Raw genomic sequence first — 20,756 nt, forward strand, 5'->3', positions numbered from 1 at the left:
GTTGTCGAGTGGGAAAATGTGAGGGGACGTCTCAGCTGTGCTGGCACAGCTCTTTGCCAGGGTGGTTTTCTGGGCATGAGTGAATGGAGTTCCAGACACCGAGCGGGATATTTCTGATTGAACTATAACTGTTGAATGGATGCTTGAAGAAGTTTGTCAGTTCTGAGGGAAAGTTGTCTTCGTCCAGGTGTGTTGGGAAGTAGAATGGGCCTGGTCTTGCCTCAGGAATGGTTTGGAGTCACTCACTAATCCGTCACTTTGTAGGCACTCTATTGAACCCACACACACACACACACACACACACACACACACACACACACACACACACACACACACACACACACACACACACACACACACACACACACACACACACACACACACACACACACACACACACACACACACACACACACACACACACACACACACACACACACACACACACACACACACACACACACACACACACACACACACTACCTGTCTGAGTAAACATCCTTTGAAGAATAAAGTGTCTTTTTAAAATTCATGTCCGCTGAAATCAAAGGAGATGCATTGCGTGGGAGGTAGGTGACTATTCAGTGTTTAAACAGGTTATTTGTTGATGTCTGACACATAAGAGCCGACTCTGTGCAAAACATGACAAGACTCCTGCTGCGGGGCACCTGCTCTCGGCACAACAAAGATATGAGTTTTGCTTAATTGGCATGTGAATTATATACAGTTTCAATATAGACGTTGCAGTGCATGATTGTATTTAGTTGTGTTGACTTTGTTTGTGCCAGTAAAGTGTCTTTTTGGTCTGAGCATTTGTGCCGTTGGGGATTGTTTTCAGCTGACACGGTGTACCATTCCTGAACGCTGATGACCGATGGGGAATCTCTCCACCTTGGGGCAGCTTTCAGCGCCACCTTAAATGAAAGGTCCTGGGCTCAGGGACCCAATCCGCTCCTCACAGGCGTTAGAGCAGCTGACATACCTGACGAGGTCGGCATGGGCACCTAATGAAAGCAGGAGGCCGTCGGATACATAAACAAACTGCTCCTCACACAATCGGCCAAATGTGGGTGGAAAGTTTATCCCTAAACATAGATGTGTAGCATGCTGAAATAACCTCGGGTTCTCTCTGGCGTTAGTCCAGTCTGCACTTAGACCGTGGTATTTGCCTGCCACAGAAAAAGCTGACACACACACACACACACACACACACACACACACACACACACACACACACACACACACACACACACACACACACACACACACACACACACACACACACACACACACACACACACACACACACACACACACACACACACACACACACACACACACACACACACACACACTGTTTGCTCAGGCCTGTTTCACTAGGTTAAGTCGTCCTCTTGAGTGACCTCTGGCTAAGTAGATGTACCTGTCAGTGCAGGACAGGCTCTGGCGTACTGTACAGGCAGACTGGACTAACCTGTTCTGCTGTAGCGTTTGTTGCCTCTCTAACCCCCACTCACTGTACTTCTGCCTCTCACTCGAGGAAAAATGTGGCTAAGAGACAAGTTTTGTGGTTTCACATTCACGTAACACCAAAGCCAGTGTGTTTTATTTTGTGAATGGAGTGATTATTGCCCTTTGTCCTTTTCCCTTTTTGCTGGGCTGTTGGCATGCAGGGGGACTTGGGGAGAGAGGGTCACCTCGGGGGGGAAAGGGAATCGTCAGCCCTGATTGGCACCAGCAAATGTGGGCATTCACACCTCTGCTTCTGCCTCTGGCTTGACCTCGTTTAGGTTGGCCTCAACAATCCCGGCCTGGCCCCACAGAAAAAGGAGTTGTCAGCTTTAGGAGCTTTGCACTGGGGCAGCTGCCACTGGTCAGACAGATATATTTAAACTTGTAAGGTGAGGGGAGGCACTGGGTGGGTGGCAGTTTTTACACTTGCTACTTACTGCTCAGTGGGCCAGTGGGCACCCCAAAGCTCTGTATCCACACAGAAGCACGGGCAGTGCCAGAGCAGAAGGTGGAAGTGAGGGCTAAGGATAGGACGGACCCTAACTCGGACCATTATTTTTCCCCTATACAATGCAGACCACTGTTCTCCTTTCCATTGTTCGCGTTATCGCTTAGTGCATTAGTGACACAGGCCTCACTGGCTCTGGAGCTGTGGCTCCCCCAAACCCTGGGGAACCCAGTAAGTGTTTGTGGTTTTGTGTGGATGTAGATTTGTGTGTATATGTGGTGGGAGGTGCTGATGGAGAGGTTTGTCTCTGCAACCTTCATGAGTCCTGCTGAGCTGCAAAGTCAGAGGAGAGTGGGAGTGGGTGGGTGGGTGGGGGGGGGGGGGGGGGTCGTCTGGAGAGTGCTGATTGTGCTCTGGTTGTGTGTGTGCATGTTCACATTGTGTATAGTGACCCACAGCTTTGAACTTTTGATCATGAGTGACATTGTGACCTTTTAATATGAAAATATACATTTTTCAAAATTTAGGGTAACAACATCTATTTATAAAACATAATCAGTAAGAGCAATCAGAGGTTTCTGACTTCCGCCAAGGGTCGCCATGGACACAGGGCAATGATGACATGCATTCCACATCCAGACCAACTGCCTTTATTCATTTGTTGAGTTTGGTGATCTCATGATTTTATTTCATAATTTGAAAGAACACAAGATAAAATAAAACAATATTGTTACTTTCTTCCACATTATCATCCGAACCGTAGTTGAGAAGCCTGGCTTATTATAGCTTTATTCACTAACTGGTGGCTTTTGCCTGCTTGTAACAAAAGGTGTCTGCCGGGCCGATTCTGATGTGGAGTTAAATGGAGGGAGAAAGGAACACGTTGTTGGTTTGTGGAGTTAGATGGAGGGAGAAGGGAAGATGTTGGTTTGTGGAGTTAGATGGAGGGAGAAGGGAAGACGTTGTTGGTTTGTGGAGTTAGATGGAGAGACAAGGGAAGACGTTGGTTTGTGGAGTTATATGTAGGAAGAAGGGAAGACATTGGTTTGTGGAGTTAGATGGAGGGAGAAGGGAAGACGTTGTTGGTTTGTGGAGTTAGATGGAGAGACAAGGGAAGACGTTGGTTTGTGGAGTTAGATGAAGGGAGAAGGGAAGATGTTGGTTTGTGGAGTTAGATGGAGGGAGAAGGGAAGACGTTGTTGGATTGTGGAGTTAGATGGAGGGAGAAGGGAAGATGTTGGTTTGTGGAGTTAGATGGAGGGAGAAGGGAAGACGTTGGTTTGTGGAGTTAGATGAAGGGAGAAGGGAAGACGTTGGTTTGTGGAGTTAGATGGAGGGAGAAGGGAAGACGTTGGTTTGTGGAGTTAGATGGAGGGAGAAGGGAAGACGTTGGTTTGTGGAGTTAGATGGAGGGAGAAGGGAAGACGTTGGTTTGTGGAGTTAGATGGAGGGAGAAGGGAAGACGTTGGTTTGTGGAGTTAGATGAAGGGAGAAGGGAAGATGTTGGTTTGTGGAGTTAGATGGAGAGACAAGGGAAGACGTTGGTTTGTGGAGTTAGATGAAGGGAGAAGGGAAGATGTTGGTTTGTGGAGTTAGATGGAGAGACAAGGGAAGACGTTGGTTTGTGGAGTTAGATGAAGGGAGAAGGGAAGATGTTGGTTTGTGGAGTTAGATGGAGGGAGAAGGGAAGACGTTGTTGGATTGTGGAGTTAGATGGAGGGAGAAGGGAAGATGTTGGTTTGTGGAGTTAGATGGAGGGAGAAGGGAAGACGTTGGTTTGTGGAGTTAGATGGAGGGAGAAGGGAAGACGTTGGTTTGTGGAGTTAGATGGAGGGAGAAGGGAAGACGTTGGTTTGTGGAGTTAGATGAAGGGAGAAGGGAAGACGTTGGTTTGTGGAGTTAGATGGAGGGAGAAGGGAAGACGTTGGTTTGTGGAGTTAGATGGAGGGAGAAGGGAAGACGTTGGTTTGTGGAGTTAGATGGAGGGAGAAGGGAAGATGTTGGTTTGTGGAGTTAGATGGAGGGAGAAGGGAAGACGTTGGTTTGTGGAGTTAGATGGAGGGAGAAGGGAAGATGTTGGTTTGTGGAGTTAGATGGAGGGAGAAGGGAAGACGTTGGTTTGTGGAGTTAGATGAAGGGAGAAGGGAAGACGTTGGTTTGTGGAGTTAGATGGAGGGAGAAGGGAAGACGTTGGTTTGTGGAGTTAGATGGAGGGAGAAGGGAAGACATTGGTTTGTGGGGTTAGATGGAGGGAGAAGGGAAGACATTGTTGGTTTGTGGAGTTAGATGGAGGGAGAAGGGAAGACATTGTTGGTTTGTGGAGTTAGATGGAGGGAGAAGGGAAGACGTTGGTTTGTGGAGTTAGGCGGAGGGAGAAGGGAAGATGTTGGTTTGTGGAGTTAGATGGAGAGACAAGGGAAGACGTTGGTTTGTGGAGTTATATGCAGGAAGAAGGGAAGACATTGGTTTGTGGGGTTAGATGGAGGGAGAAGGGAAGACATTGTTGGTTTGTGGAGTTAGATGGAGGGAGAAGGGAAGACATTGTTGGTTTGTGGAGTTAGATGGAGGGAGAAGGGAAGACGTTGGTTTGTGGAGTTAGGCGGAGGGAGAAGGGAAGATGTTGGTTTGTGGAGTTAGATGGAGGGAGAAGGGAAGACGTTGGTTTGTGGAGTTAGATGGAGGGAGAAGGGAAGACATTGATTTGTGGAGTTAGATGGAGGGAGAAGGGAAGACGTTGATTTGTGGAGTTAGATGGAGGGAGAAGGGAAGATGTTGTTGATTTGTGGAGTTAGATGGAGGGAGAAGGGAAGACATTGTTGGTTTGTAGAGTTAGATGGAGGGAGAAGGGAAGATGTTGGTTTGTGGAGTTAGATGGAGGGAGAAGGGAAGATGTTGGTTTGTGGAGTTAGATGGAGGGAGAAGGGAAGACGTTGATTTGTGGAGTTAGATGGAGGGAGAAGGGAAGACGTTGATTTGTGGAGTTAGATGGAGGGAGAAGGGAAGACATTGTTGGTTTGTAGAGTTAGATGTAGGAAGAAGGGAAGACGTTGGTTTGTGGAGTTAGATGGAGGGAGAAGGGAAGACGTTGGTTTGTAGAGTTAGATGGAGGGAGAAGGGAAGATGTTGGTTTGTGGAGTTAGATGGAGGGAGAAGGGAAGATGTTGGTTTGTGGAGTTAGATGGAGGGAGAAGGGAAGACGTTGATTTGTGGAGTTAGATGGAGGGAGAAGGGAAGATGTTGTTGATTTGTGGAGTTAGATGGAGGAAGAAGGGAAGATGTTGGTTTGTGGAGTTAGATGGAGGGAGAAGGGAAGACGTTGGTTTGTAGAGTTAACACAAATAATACCTCATTTAAAAGCTGAGGAAAAGCTCTATTCCGTGGAAGACTTTTCTCCTCCCAATAAGTTTTCCATGAGGCAAGTCACAGTCGGCGCCATGAGGCATTTGGTGTTTTTTATCTATGGGTAGAATCCTCTCATGGCACATGTGTAGCAAAAGTCACATGCAAAAAGAGCCAATTGTAAATCTGCTCCCAATTGGTGATTCATCTGTATTTTCAGCACTTAATTCAACTATGAATAATTGTTTAGTTACAGACACATAGATTTTGGCATGACTTTTTTTGATTCTGGTTTGTGTTGACACATTTTTTTACACACTGACAAATCTCATTTCAGATACACAGATTAAAACACAGACAAGTCTCCATATGCATTGATATATAGTTTTGCTCCAGTAATGGAAGAGGATCTGGGACATGGGTGGAGGAGGATCTGGGACATGGGTGTCAAATGTACAGCCAGCGGACCAGAACTGCTCGCCAGAGAGTCCACTCTGGCCCAGAAGATGAAATTTGCCAGCTGTGAGAAATTATAATAACTGCAATACATCTCTTTGACCACCAGGGGTACACAGCAGTATGTAACGCTTCTTCTTTCCGCTTTAGTTTGTGGTATGTGGTGAGTCAGTTTCAGTGATCAGGATTACTCTAGGTGGTCAAATGGTTTATTAAAATGTCATGTTTTTCATGTTTTGTAAAAGGATTGTTCATTAAATATGAACCTTTTTACGATGTATTAATAACTTTGTTGCTTAGCTTATATTGTGGAAGGGCTGTTGCTTCTCAGGCCAGACAGTTTCTGTAGCCCTCATGTTTTCACAAACTCATCATCACAGGATGGATTCCATAATAATGCTACTTTACTGACAATAAGGTAACACGCTTTCACAGCTGTATCACTGATCTCCAGCTGTTTCTGAAACAGCTGCTACTTTAATTGAAATGATATCAATGTTTATTTTTTGGGGTAATCTTGCATGTTATTCTGGGGGCCAAATGGAGCCTCTGGAGGGGCCGCAGGCGCCATGTTGGACAACACACACATGACCCACGGCAGAGAACTCTCATACCTCAGCAGTAATGACTTTTATGAGACCGCCTGTCCCATAAAAGGCGCATGAATGTCTGTCATGTCCCTCTGTGGGATGTGCTAACCCCGTTACTTTCCCAGATGGCACTGCTGAGACGAAGAGAGCAACGTAATGGTTCATTACAATCTGACTGACACTCAGCACACCTGCCACTTCAACTATGCGATTAGATGTTCTCTACGTGTGAAGTAATGCTGACCAGATCTCCATAGCTTCATGTATACCTGATGTAGAAGCACATCTGCAGGAGAAGTAGGAACACTCCCAATGGCGCAGCGGTGATTTCCATTCATCACCCTCCCCTATGGTTTTATTAAGATTGACGAGTCCCAGAGTTTCATTTTAGTGCCACTGGGGTATTATAAGAGTCTTAAATGCTGGTAACATAGACAAACTTGTAACACACACAGTCCTGTGTATGTAGTAGGATGGACCTCCTTGATGATTAGAGCAGATGTTTGCATTGGCCCCTTCTGTAGTGTTGTTGCAATGGCCCATAGTTCCTCAGCCATTTCTCCTCCACAGGGTCTGGCTGGGGGTCCAATCTCCCCCGCTTCAGTTGCTTTGTTTCACTACAGTGTTTGGAGAACAACATTGACATGCTGTAATTCACACAAGCTTTTAATGGGAGGTGGTGAATTCATGATTGAAAGTTTCAGTATTGTTATTATTAGACATAGCGGAGGAGTTCTGTGAGGACACATCTCTTTGTTAAGGACTGCTCCGGATCCGTCAGAACAATTAAGATGTTTTCCAGATTGTAAAATCATTAATCTTCTGAATGTATGAGGACCTACAAAGCCTCTCAGTGTGAGTATCCATGTGTTCAGGAGAATTTGTTTACTCTGAGCCAGTTTTGAAGGTGTCCTTGCAGAGGAATGTAACAGAAACTTTTGTCTGTCACTTAAAAATCTGATTTACTACACTTCAGTCATCTGCAACTTCCAATTTACTCTGCTCATTCCCCACCACTTTGCTGCTGGTGGACTTTTCTTCTTGCCCCCCTGGCCCTTTGCTCCACTCTGATGGGTGAAAGACTGAGAGACTGGGGTTGTGGGCCTGGGTTTCATTAGCCTGTGGTGGGGCTGCACTGTGTTGGATGAATGGATGAGATGGGATAACTGATTGCTGGCACCTTAGGGTTAAAGGTTGACTGTGGACTGAGAACTGTAGAAAAGTGTATCTATTTTTTTTTTACGTTCCCCCATCCACTCTGAAAGTTTTAAAACTGTGTTTTGCTGATATCACCCACCTTTGGATCCATTTTCCTAAATTTGTATTGAAACAATTAGTTTCAAATTAGTTCAAGTGATTAAGACTGTTTTCACAAACTCAAATTAGAGCAGACTCTGATTGTTGCGTGCTTGCAGTAGACATGTAAAAAAAAGAAGTGTAAACACTATCTGAACTCTGGTTCACTCAAAAACTAACCAAATGAATTGGAAAAGCATCTCGGTTCAGTTCAGAACTAACTGTGGTGTGGTCCTTCACTTCACACCTTCACTTCAAGACTAAATGTATCACGGACCAAAGAACTCTAAATGGTCCAAACACAGGACGTACAGGCTTCAGAATCTCAGAGTCCTCGTTTCTGTGTGTGTGTGTGTGTGTGTGTGTGTGTGTGTGTGTGTGTGTGTGTGTGTGTGTGTGTGTGTGTGTGTGTGTGTGTGTGTGTGTGTGTGTGTGTGTGTGTGTGTGTGTGTGTGTGTGTGTGTGTGTGTGTGTGTGTGTGTGCGTGCGTGCGTGCGTGCGTGCGTGCGTGCGTGCGTGCGTGCGTGCGTGCGTTAGTGAGTTCTTTGCTGGGATGTTGAATGTCACTTTAATCCATGCATGTATCTCAGAAAACACAGTCTTGTCTGTATGTGCAGAATGTGTACTGTATGTTGGGCCTCATTTTGCGCAGAGAGCTTGGTTTTTTTCCGTGAGTTTTCTTTCTATGTATAGTACATATACTCAAGAACTGTTGAGACACTGCGTGTGAAGGTAATGCATCCATTCATCTTGTGGATGGATGCATTACAATTATAAAGCGGTACTTTATCGTTTGGCGGGACGCTGGAGCCGAACGCATCTCACTATGGGCGAGTGCATGACACGGACAACAACATAAGCTCACATTCACACCTATACAGTACTATGTGGCAAGCCCTGACGCAGATCATTTACTGTATCATGCGCTTTCGGGCTAACCGATCAGATTGTGTTACTACGTCTACTTCACTTCTGCTTATTGGCCTGTTTATGATATGAGTCATCCAGCCATTTTAAGGCACTGTCTCTCTGCAAATCTCCAGGCACGAACATCCATGTTGTTCACCACAGTTTCTTTGGGAAGTTGTAAAGTTTTAAAGACTGTATGATTCAGATTGGTGCATTGTCTTAAATGAAAATGGGTGTAGTAATGTACACACCCGTACTGTTCGGTCCAGGCATGTTTGGTCCGGTCCAGAGGTGTACCGCACTAACAAAAAATGATAAGACTAGGGCTCGACATAAAGGCTTTGCCGCATATCCGGCACTAGTAAATGCTTTTCTCAGGCAACTGAATCCTCCACCCAACTTGCCCGAACGGGCTCGTGGTTTTTTGGTGATATTTTGACATTTTTTCGGCAAAAATCACTTGGTATCGCCAATGGATCACGCCACCACAGGGAGCGGCCCTTTCTTGCCCCAAGAACGCAATCACGTGATTCTCGCGTGAACACCGATAATAGTATGTGTAGACCCTGGCTGCTATTTTCATCCTGATTCACGTTCTCCATTCTGGTCAGTGACAGTGTGTCTTTCCCGGAAAATGTGCATCTTGATTGGAGAGCGTTCCGTAATTCCTTGGGAATGCCTCAAATGACATTGTCGTGCCAGAATCTGCACGGCCTGCGTTGTTTAACACGTCATTCATGTGTTTTTGTGGCATGCACACCATCAATGCTGAATATAAGTGTTGCACAAAGTGAAGGATTTTCTCCTCAGTAAGTGTTACAGTAGTTTGTTCTGCTGTATATGGAAATGAGACGGTTCACTGAAATAAACAGTGATCGTGTTCGTTTCCTTGTTATTTTTCCCATGAAGTTCAATATCATTATGTTGTACTTTAATCCACATTCTGTTGATCCATGTTCATCAAAAGACGGATATTAACAGTCTGATTGATTCTGTATTGTTTTGGATTTATGTCGGCTACTGTCAAATCCCATTTAAGATTATTTTCCTTATATTAAACAGTGCATATATACACTGCAAGATTGCAAGACGTAGCTTACAGTGCATTCATGTTATCATTGATACCCGTCATTTTCAAAGTAAGATAACATTGTCAATCAGTCATTGTGAAAATGTGCTATTTTTGTTTCACAATTATTTCGGTTTTGTGAAGTCAATTAGATAACACAAGCGTGGCTGACTTTTGCGATTTACAAAAGCTGAGCAGCAGGTGTCGAACTGAATGGATGTGCGCGATAGCGACAGGACGTGCAGATTCTGGCACGACAACGTCGTCGGGGAAACTCCTCGTCGTCCGTCATTTTGAATTTTTCACTTCCGTCAGCATTCAGGTTGTCACCGGAATGATTTAAAAAGTCAGTCAAATCAACACATAAAAACAACTTCAACTGAAAAGATGTATTGTTGATTATTTTGACTTTCTAATCCCTAAGTTTCATAACTTTATGGTTCAGAAAAAAAGTTGACTGAGCAGGAAGAGGAGGAGGAACAGGGATTTGATTTGTTAATATAATAAAAATACATGACACACCATGTTATTAACTAGATTGATATGGATAAAAAGTGACTAGTACAATAAATAAGGTGTGGCAGTATGTAGTAGTATGGTAGTATTGGGTGACGGCTCCAATTTTAATACTATCACATTTATTTCAGACCAACAACAAAAAGCTCAGAGGTCGGTCTCACATAAACACTGTGGGAGTAAATTCAACTCTGGGCTTTTTGCTGTGAAGAACAAACTTAAAATATATATTATTATTCCTTCAGATTGAAGAGCATAGAGAGATACGCCTTCCCTGAAAATGTCATTAGGATATCTTGATTATTAAAGAAACTACAAGTGTTTTTAAGTAAAAAGTTATGTTGGTTGCATTCATACATTACACAAGCTTATTATATATTATATATCATTTACAAGTCAAAATTTGTCCGGGCAAGTAAAAGTTTTTTTCCCCTTAACTGAGTACCGAACCGTGACTTTTGTGTACCGTTACACCCCTAGTTTATGAATTATTTATGACATATTTTCCTGCGACACCACCCTCCCAGAATGCATTCGCGACTGATGCTGTTCACGCTTCAAAGTCTTTGTGGTCAAATGCGTCCCTGACCACCTCAGGAAGTGGTTTGAAACAGAACTTTTGTACCTGTTCACACTTGTCTTTAGGGCCTTATTTTGTTTATCAGACTTCGTACCTTCACACATTGATTTCTCCCCATTCTCTGGGATCTTGGATAATATACAATGCAAAACTAATCACATTTTAAAAGCGAGGAACATATTTTTCTCAATTGTTGGAGTTTGTATACACAGATAGGTAAACCTCTGATATCTGTGATGCATTGCCCCTCACAAGTACCTTTCAGACCCAATCATTTCACTGAAATGTTCCCATCCATTGTGAAGGCAGGGAACCCTGTACAGGTCTAACTGGCCTATTTATCAAATGACATTCTCATTTTTGATTCATATCAATAATTTTTCCAGCCTTGTGAGATGTGTGTGGTCATACAAAATCAACTTATATTGATTATAATGTCTCATTTCTAAACGTCTGATACATTTGTTTTATTCTATATCAATAGAGTATGTTTTTTTGTGATTTGCAAATAATTAAAATCTGTTTATATGTCTTGGCTTTATTGGGTAATTGTGACTGTATGTCACATCATCTGTCGAATTTGTTTTATTGACATGTTTTGGTCACATATTAGTGGTGAGATTGCAAAGTGAATTGGACAGCAGTGCAGTTTGTCTTACTTTCGGTCAGAAGTGTGAAGGCTACTCTCTCAAACATAGAGTTCAGTGTTCGTAGAAGACAGGGCCTGATCTGCTGTTGGAGTCATCACTGACGTGTTAATGCAGCCCAGTAAGATGTCCTGTTCTGAGCAGAAATTCATCTTTTAATCACTTCTTTAGTGGAAAAACCTCTCTGACTGTAAATACACTGCCCCTGCCACTATCCCCGCTACTCCCCCGCATGCTTGTGCAAACCTCTGCTGAATGCAGCAGGTTCAGACTTGTCCTCCAGTTGAAAGTCATTTGGGGAGTACAATTCAGTAATATGGACAAAGTCCTCTTATCAACTGTGAGAGTTTTTCAATCCCAAAGTGAAGTTGTTGAACATACCAAGTTGGTGAAATCTATTTCTACATCTTGAATGTACATCTTAATTGTGAATGACCATGTAAGTACATTCTCAATGGGTTTATTTGTCTGTGTGTGTTCTGTCAAGTCTGACAATCCCACACACTGACCTGGCAGTGACAGTCATACCGCGATGTGTTTGGCTTCATAACTGCACAGATTTTCCCATCAGTGTGCATCTCTTTGGCTCTTTTGTAACTTCCAGCCCAACTTTGGTTGGTATATTTCCCATCTGTGTGTGTGTGTGTGTGTGTGTGTGTGTGTGTGTGTGTGTGTGTGTGTGTGTGTGTGTGTGCGTGCGTGCGTGCGTGCGTGCGTGCGTGCGTGCGTGCGTGCGTGCGTGCGTGCGTGCGCATGAGGACAGGCAGTCTGAGGCCGCAGGGCACATGTTACTTGTTTACTTTGGTTTTCATCCTTCTCCTCTCTGTGTTCTGAGGTTTATACTCCCCCACTACTTTTTTACTTTTCTTCCACGCTTATCTTTTTATCTTCTCTTTGTCTCCGAGTTCCTTTACTACCTTCTAAAATAGTGAGTGTTTGTTTAAACATCATCTACTTAATTCCAGGTTTGTTTCATGGCTCGTCTTCTGAGTCTCGTCGCTTTAATGCTGGAGACAACATAGTGGTCTAACACTGCATGGAAATCCCCTCTTGGATGGCAGAGCCCCAAATTGAAAAATCCTACAGTGTCCTTAAAAAAGTTCCCTGGTTTTCAATCCATTACTACAGTCGAGTGGAAGAAAATAAACCTGCCTGGCTGAAATTGCAGCTTTAAGCTGAATGTTTTTATTGGAGAGTCCAGTTTCCATGTCGGACATAGCAAGTTTTATCAGTGCAATACATTATACAGTGAGAAACTAGCGGCAGAGAAGCTGAATGTACTGGACTATTTTATGTGAAACCATGGAAGGATGAGGCAGACAGCAAAAAATCCCAGCTAAACCCACAAACAAAACAAAACCCAATCACTATGTTCATAAGTTATCACTTCATTTGTTTTTTGTGGTTTAATAGAAATCGCCAATAGCCATTTTTCTCCCAAAGCACACTCTTCATTCCTTGGAATTACATTTGCCCAATCAAGCAGACCGCAAACCTACAGTTTGGTATTAACAGTTCTTTCTCCTGGTTCAGATTTCCATCAGGGGAAGTTGTTTAGCGGCCAGCAGTGTGTTGGATGCTGAAAACATAAAAACATGCACAGTCATTGTCCGACCTCGGTTCTCCATCAAACCAGCAGCGCCTGCGGAAATGTTGTCAGACTAAACTTGTATGTCCAATCCAGTCAGTCCGGAAAGCTGCAGGTTGATTGACATTAAGCCCATCCTGAAATTTCTATTCTGTGGCATCGTCATAGTTTCCACCACGAGACAGTGACTATTGTTCTGTTAATTATTCCTTCTTTTTGTTTTTTTCCCCCCAGCGTCAGACTGTGTCTTTCCAGCCGGTACCCAAGTTAGCGGAAGCTCTGTACTGCTACAAACCCCTTCAAGTGAAAACCTACGGACCCCCCGTGCCTGGTCTGGAGCAGCTGAGCAGACTCGGGTACAAACTTCTACACTCAGTCTCTATTCTCACATCAGGACAGTTTCATTTTAGTTTTCTACAAGCCATTTGTTTATTATTGTTGATTCTTTTTCATTGAGATGGCTCTAGTGTCCAAGATCAATGACAAAAAGCAATAAGAATATGATCATGATGAAGTTAATTGGATAGGAAAATGTAAATGTTTTTGTATCAGAACATTGAATATAATTGAAAGTTACTTCAGAAAGTTACTGAAGAGGGATTTAAAGAAGAGGGATTTAAAGTGTTATTACAACTTTACTCAAACGTATTTTTTCAAATGATTAAATCTTCAGCTCACCTTCACCCCTCTCACCTAAAAGAATATAAAAATGTACACAGTTATATAGATGCTAAATATGAATGAAAATTAAATATCAAAATAAAGTGGGGTGGACATTGCAAAATATGACATAAAACAGTAGTAAATAGTATAGAAACCTAACATTTAATGAGATCAAACAGAGAACTTTACATTATAAATGTACTAATGTAATTCAAGATTATTATAAGGTTTTAGGTGTTTCAGTAAAAGCATCAGAAACTCATTTCTATTCTCAGTTCTTTAATGGCTAAAATGGTTAAAACATTCCCCCATGAGACTAATAAGTACATTGTGATCTTAGAAATATATATGAAACTATTCAAGAGAAAAGTTGTTTCATTAAAATGTGGAGGATAAAAAGGTTTTGTTTCACAGCACTCAGACTCAGAAGTCTAGATTGTTTCACTTCTCCCTCCTCTGACTGGAAGAGTGAAAGCAAAATGAATAGAAGAGAGAGAAAGGGAGAAACAACCATCACCCTGCACAAGCTGCCACAGTGCATCTGCAGGAACCTCCATTAACACAAACAGGAAGTGCTCCCTCCCCCCGACGGCCCCTTTGGGCCAATCAATCCACGACGCCATCGGTCCAGTACGCACTGAATGTAAGCTATCCATCAGACAGCCCAGCGCCCAGCCATCTACACTGCCCCGGCTGGCACTGCAGCCTGCCCACACACTTAGAGGGCCGGCTTTTAATGGGTGAAGGAGGCTGAAGGGGGTCAGCCTGTTTTTGGGCGAGCTGGGTGACTTTGAGCTCAGCGTCACCCTGACGGTAACCTTCATTTGGCTGAGAGCTGCTTGTATGAACATATTGTCAGCATGTTCATCATGGGAGTTTTCTACTTCACTTGTACTTTATTCTTCAGATAAAAGTTGCTATTGACTTTTGTTGCACAATCACATTTACCTAATTACCTGAAAAGGCACTGACCGAAGGTGAAACATTTCAGGAGAGTTTAAACTGAATAACTGGAGCTTATTTGCATTATGTATTCAGCGAAGTGCTGAGGTCCGACTTCTTTTGGCCGGCCTAATCAATATGCAGATGAAACACATCTCACAATTTTTGCTGCATGCTGAAGCTCAGAGGCGGGAGGAAGAGGAGGCTCCCCCAGTGTCAGCAGTTCAGGGGTCCAGGAGGACCGATGCTGGAGAGGAAGGACTCTGCCACAGAGATAAATGAGGCTCTGTTCAGTGAGGAACACCAATCCCTTTGGTGCAGACTGCAGGCAGCGACACAGACAGGCTCATTCAGACAAACCACAACTCCCAAGATGCAATGTGCTGTTAAGTAAAAGCAAGGAATAGTGCTGACACTTCTGCGCTGTTGGCAGTTTGTGATTCAGCTAAGTTCGAGGTTTTGTGTTATACACAGACAATCAGGCTCGCATCTACACACACACACCCACACACACACAGTGTCACCGAACTGTGCTGTACATCTTGTGTCATACACACTCATGCTCACCCTTGTTATTGCAATCCCAGCGTTTTGGCCACAATGGAACTTGTGTGGTGTGGTAAATATTCACAAGTGATTCTGCAGAGGGGAGAGAATGTAGACAGTGTTGAGAGAGTGAGAAGTGATTCCTACAGCTCCTCTCCTGTGACCTGTGAAGGGAGTACAGCTGACCATGTGAGGAGATCTGGACGTGTCTGCATGTGGAAGAGGTGGAAGGGGCTGTGAGAGGGCAGGTCCTTATTTTAAAAAAGGGCTGTTTGTCTTGGTCAAGGCCCAGGGACAGCAGCACCACTGGTGATTTATCTTGGACACAGCCATCAAGTGACGCTGGAGAGTTGAGCTCACGTACCCGTCCCTGGTGGCCCCAGGCCCCTCCAGGGTTCGTCTCTTGCACAGGATGTCCAGCCAACACAGGACTCCGAGTGGAGCCATGCTTTCCTCTGTACCACCACTCTCCCTCTCCCTTCAGTCTGTGTCTCTTTCCCCTTGTCCCTTTGCCCCCCAAAAAACCGCAGGAGAGCTGCACGGCTGCCAGGAAAAAAGACGGGCCACACCCCTTCCACTGTCTCTCCCTCTCCGTCAGCTGTACGTGAATAAATTTGGGCTGAGCTGAGCTCTTCTATTAAAGACAGATGCTCCATAGCCGGAGTGTTGTAAAGCTGCATGTTGAGGTAACGGGGGCCTCCAAAAGTGCCCACTCAGCTTCCATCTCAGCATCTCCCCCCTCCAAACACACATACATCGAGAGGCCCCTCCCCTGATGTGCATAGGTGCGTATGATTTGCCACAAAGGATATGACTCCGACTGTGTGAGGTTTCTATAATGGCCATATAGTGCTGCCCATCTCCATGACTGGCAGATGCTCAGAACTGTGCGTGAGCCGTAAGAATTATGAGCGACTGAGTGCAGCACTGCTGCCTGCACTCCAAATGTCCTGCCATGGCTCCTTGCTTTTATGTTGAACAGTAAAAGCCTTTAATAAACAAAATCAAAGTAGAGATAAATACTGCTTTGGAGGCACAAACAGAACCATATGATGTTTACATTGACATGGCTGTGATGTGAATCCCAGCACACAGTACCTAGAGAGTGAAGCAGTAGCCGTTAAACTTCAGCTGCCTCACGCTGCCACTGCATGGACCGATGGACCCAACCTGAATCTGTCAGGTCGCACGTTTAGAATAAGGTCATTTGAGGAGCTCAGCAAGGCGAGCGCTGGTGGACTAACAGAAAAAGAAAGAAAACAAATATTTTTGTTGTGTGTACATATGTGTATGATCATCTGAATCTGCTCCTTAGCAGAATACTTTTTAAGCTCTTGACTGTGTAGGCGATGAAAGACTGACTGGGATCTTGGACAAGAACAAATCATATGGGGGGAAAAATAGGGGGAAGAGAAATTGGCTGCGGAGCGTTGAAAAATTCGACTCAAACCTCAAGTGCTGACAATGAAAGCCAGCCAGAACAGTTGTTTGTGTTGGCATGGGTCGCCCTGAAATTAGCCCATCTCTCTCTGACAGAGGTTGCTCAATGCGCTTCACCAAATGCCATTGTGTATAATATTTTGAAGTTTTGCCTCCTCCCCCACTCGGCATTGCTTTCTGTAATTGGTGGAAAAAGTGAGGTTTTCTGTAGGGAGTGCTTGTCAGGCATCCGTCTCTTGTCGGTGGGGTGAAGGGGAGCAGCTGAATGAGCAGTGTTTAGTCTGGAGCTCATCTCCCGTGGGTGCATGAGGAAGTAGTCATAAGAGCACTTTCTCCCACAAAAAAAACCATAGTCAATGTCTTAATGGTTAAATATCCATGGTAGTTTGCTCTGTGACCTTCACGATAGCCTGTCATTTTTTTCCCTTAAAACCTGACCCTGGGCTTTTATTTGGAGTGGATCCGTGTTTTTAGGGGCACACGAACAAAGAAGTCGCACATAAATCACTTGTGCACGCTCATGTAGACTGGCTATGTTTAACATGTACTTAAAGGATCCCGGCTCACTGTTCTGGTTGGGAGCCAGGGGTTAATGGGTCTCTGAGTGATGCTCTCCTCCTGTCTGTGTTCTTTAGCTCTCCACGCATCCCTCGGCGTCTGCGTGTTTATTTGAATGGTGTGTGCATCTGTTTGTTTGTTTGTGTGCTGGCTCATTCTGCATGTTAAGTGCTTTTGAGAGAGATATCCAGGATAGTCGGTGGTGCCATCTCAGCCCTCGGTTCCTGGCAGGCAGCTTTGCTCGCCTTTTCCCTGCTAGGTTTAAACTCGGCTCCCTGCCAAGTTTAAACCCTCCATCTTTCCAGTTCTGTTCTTGCTGGCCATGAGCAGCACCAGTGACCATGGAACTGACTCTGTGAGGCAGCAGGACCTCTGAACATGGTCCATGGAGTACAATAGGGACCACTTCTGCCATCACAGAATTAGAGTATACGAAGTTAAAATTGCATACAAATCATTCTTTCCATCCCTTGGTTCCATGTCTCACTCTGATGAAAATGTAGCTCAGCCATGATATTGTTCTTTTTCTACCATTATGCAGCTGCACCAGAGGAATTTCTAGAAACAGCCATGAATACACTTTTTTCATGTATCCAAGCTGCTCTATTCCCTGCAAGGCATATATGGCTTTGATGGGGTTGTGGGGGTCCGTGGAGGGGCCGCAGGTCAGAGGCTACTGACCGTGGACGACCTGAGGTGCAGAACCAGGACGCAGGAGTTCTTAGACTGACAGGAGCAGAGTGATGGCACCTTGGAGAGACTCTTCTTGTTTTCTGGGCCACAAATAGCCGTGCACTCTCTCACACAAACGCAGCTTTGATGCTTAAGTTATGAGCTGAAGAATGAGGCTCCGCTTGGCGTGACCTCAGATGAACTCTGTCAAGCTCTTTGATCTTCTTTTACTACTGTTAGATAACTTATATACTCTGAATAATCTGTGACGCCAATGTCACAGTTTATGGGAATGGGTTTGTTTGTCTCTTACATAACAATGGTGTTTTTCCTGAAATACTTTGGGGTTGCCACCATGACCGAGGCCTACAGCTGAACTTGGTTTCTCAGATATCTGATATCCTCCATTCTTCCACACTACACACTCATTGCACGTGCCGCTGTCTTGTGTTACGAGATCCAGCATTGCCAGTAATAGCAGACTTCAGTGCTTCGCTGAGCTTTCAAGTGTTTCTGTAGCTTAGATGTAAAGGCTTGAATGCCTGCATGTTGGACACAGATTTAAAAATTTCCATATACAAAAGAGAGAGCAGGCGCTGTGAAGGTATGGATGCAGCAGGGCAGATATTTGACTTGCAAACCTGTCTGTGTCAACAGGATGCCCAATCTTTATTCACAGCATACAGCCACCGCCTTTTTTGATCCTCAGTCTTTCACTCTGGATGCTCGCGCCCCTCATTACTAACCAGATCAGAAACCGAGAGCAGCGCGGCCTCCGTCTGATTCCCCACCAGCCAACACCCACACCATTATCCCGTCTGTCTCAGTAAACAGACCATTAACAGACAGTGCTGGTGGAGGCCAGATCACTATTGTTTTCCCTCCCATAGATCTGCGCAAATATTGATCTTCTCTTGAAGTATGACTCAAAATAAGCACGCGCTGCAGTTGACTAGAAGCTCTTTACTTGCGGGTGAGTCATTTCTGACCTGAAGCGTAGGGCGGAAACACAGGGACCATTACAGGAGGACAGAGTGGGAGGTACATTTGTCTTGTGTGTATTCTGGTCATCTGAAAGAGGTCTGCTTTTAGTGTTATTGTTTTCTGTGTGTGGCTGTGTGCCAGACAGACCAGCGTCCTCCTGCTGGGATGAACCCAGGCCAGGCCAATCCAGGCTGCTGCCAGTGAAGGAGACACCAGTAAGTTGGGAACTCCAAGGATAACAGCATCTCTTCCTTCCAGATTTATTTGTATCACGGCCTAGAGGCGGCGGGGTCAACACCCAGCGGAGGGCGAGGTGACGTCTCCTGACTATTTTAACACACACAATCATCCCAGCTGAGGTTTACAGCCATACGCCGTCTCCAGTTGCATGCTTTGATTTTGAGCCCGTTCATAACTATGTGAACACTAAGACTGAGCGCACGAGAGGCACAAACACCAACACTCTGCCTCTGCTCAGTTCTTCCCCCGGGGGCAGAGGGCCCAGCTTTGTACAGGGGGATTAGCTTGCGCATTTTCTCCTCTTAAGAGCTGGAGAAACAAAACAAACTCCCGTCATGTGGGGCTCGGCCGTAGGGATTTGCCATGCACACCTCGGAGTGGGAGGGGCTTTTCCACTATGATGTATGAACTATGGCCCTCCCTCAGCTCTACCTTTCCCTGCTCTTTGTCTGCCTCCTCTTACTTCCAGCCAACTCTTTTTCTGTTTTTTCCCTCTCTAATTGAAATCTCCTTTGCCTGTTTCCACTGTTCGAGGTGCTTATGTAAGTGATACCTACTGAGGAAAATCCCCCTTGGGAAACTCTATTCTTCCTATGTTTCGGTGAGCTATTCCCCGACTGTTACCTCTGACTGTCGCAGCTCTTTTTCACTGTGGATGTATTGGGTGTGTCTGCTGCGAGCACCCATTCACTGCTCGGCATATGTCCTCCCATTGTGTACAGCCCCATTTGGTGAACGATGACACTGATGTCATGTCATTATCCTCCCTCTCCTGTACAGTTCGCCTCTCTCCCCCACCTCTTTCTGAGCTTTCCGGGGTCAAACTTATCAAGTGGCGGCTCAGGAGACGAAAGAAAGATGCTTTGTGTGTCAGGTGAGCGAGCGCTGTGCGTGTGATACCTCTCCATGAACGAGCCCTGCTGCTATGAGGTGTGAAATCAGTGGCTCACTCAGTCAGTCAGCCTCTACTGCCCCCATCAGGTCAGACCTAGTTGGTGCAGGGGCAGAGCAGAGGAGGCCAGATGAATAGTGACAGGTGATGGAGGAGCAGGAAGTGAGGCTGAATTTGGGCACATGTTGCACAATCTTCCCTTATCATGAACAGTGCTGTTATACGCAGGCTACACAAGTGTAGCTCTTCGTCATCACTGATACCAACAAGCTGCCATCTTGACAACAGCTTGCGGATTGTCAGTCACCCTGCATGAGAATGTATTTCTATAAGCATTAATGTCAAGTGTCACCCAACGCCTCTGTTAACACTCTAAACATGTTTTCCCCCTCGGTAAGTAAGTGTTAGCGATACCTGCGCTGCCTCTCTTTGGGGATGCAGAGAGACAGGCTCGGCCTGTCAGCGGCGATGATAAGACTCACGGCGGTGGCAACGGGCTTGTGAGGATGTGATGTAACTGTGCTGAGCCCCCCGCCAACACACTCACAGAGGACGACTTGAGATAATCTGGTGGACAGTGGGTCGGCTAATGGCTGAGGATCTGTCTCACACTGCTGAATGTCCCAGAGGAAGCTGCTTTCAATGGAAAAGAGAGTGACCTCTGACCCGGCTTGATGAAAGACTGTTGTTGACAGATAGAGTATACCTGTGAGAGTTCTTCGTGTCTGCAGGAGTTTTGTCTCTGAACTGTAGCCTGGACCAATTCACACGTTCACCGATTAGATTTTGTTTTTAAAAAGCTTGAGCGGTTCATCTTTGGTATTGATAGAAACAAGCTCCGGTCCTTAAATAAACATATATTCACACAC

At 45.0% G+C, this 20,756-nt stretch overlaps 1 protein-coding gene across 1 annotated transcript in view; it reads left to right on the top strand.

Moving 5' to 3' along the window:
• Nucleotides 1-20,756, top strand: part of mnat1 (MNAT1 component of CDK activating kinase) — a 48,230-nt gene that overhangs the window by 22,537 nt on the left and 4,937 nt on the right. Inside the window, exon 7 of the mRNA XM_080512380.1 lies at nt 13,185-13,306. Within this exon, the coding sequence (XP_080368506.1) occupies nt 13,185-13,306 (122 nt within the window). The remainder of the gene's footprint in view (nt 1-13,184; nt 13,307-20,756) is intronic.

This window comes from Blennius ocellaris, assembly GCF_963422515.1.
Source record: "Blennius ocellaris genome assembly, chromosome: 17".
NCBI lineage: Eukaryota > Metazoa > Chordata > Actinopteri > Blenniiformes > Blenniidae > Blennius > Blennius ocellaris.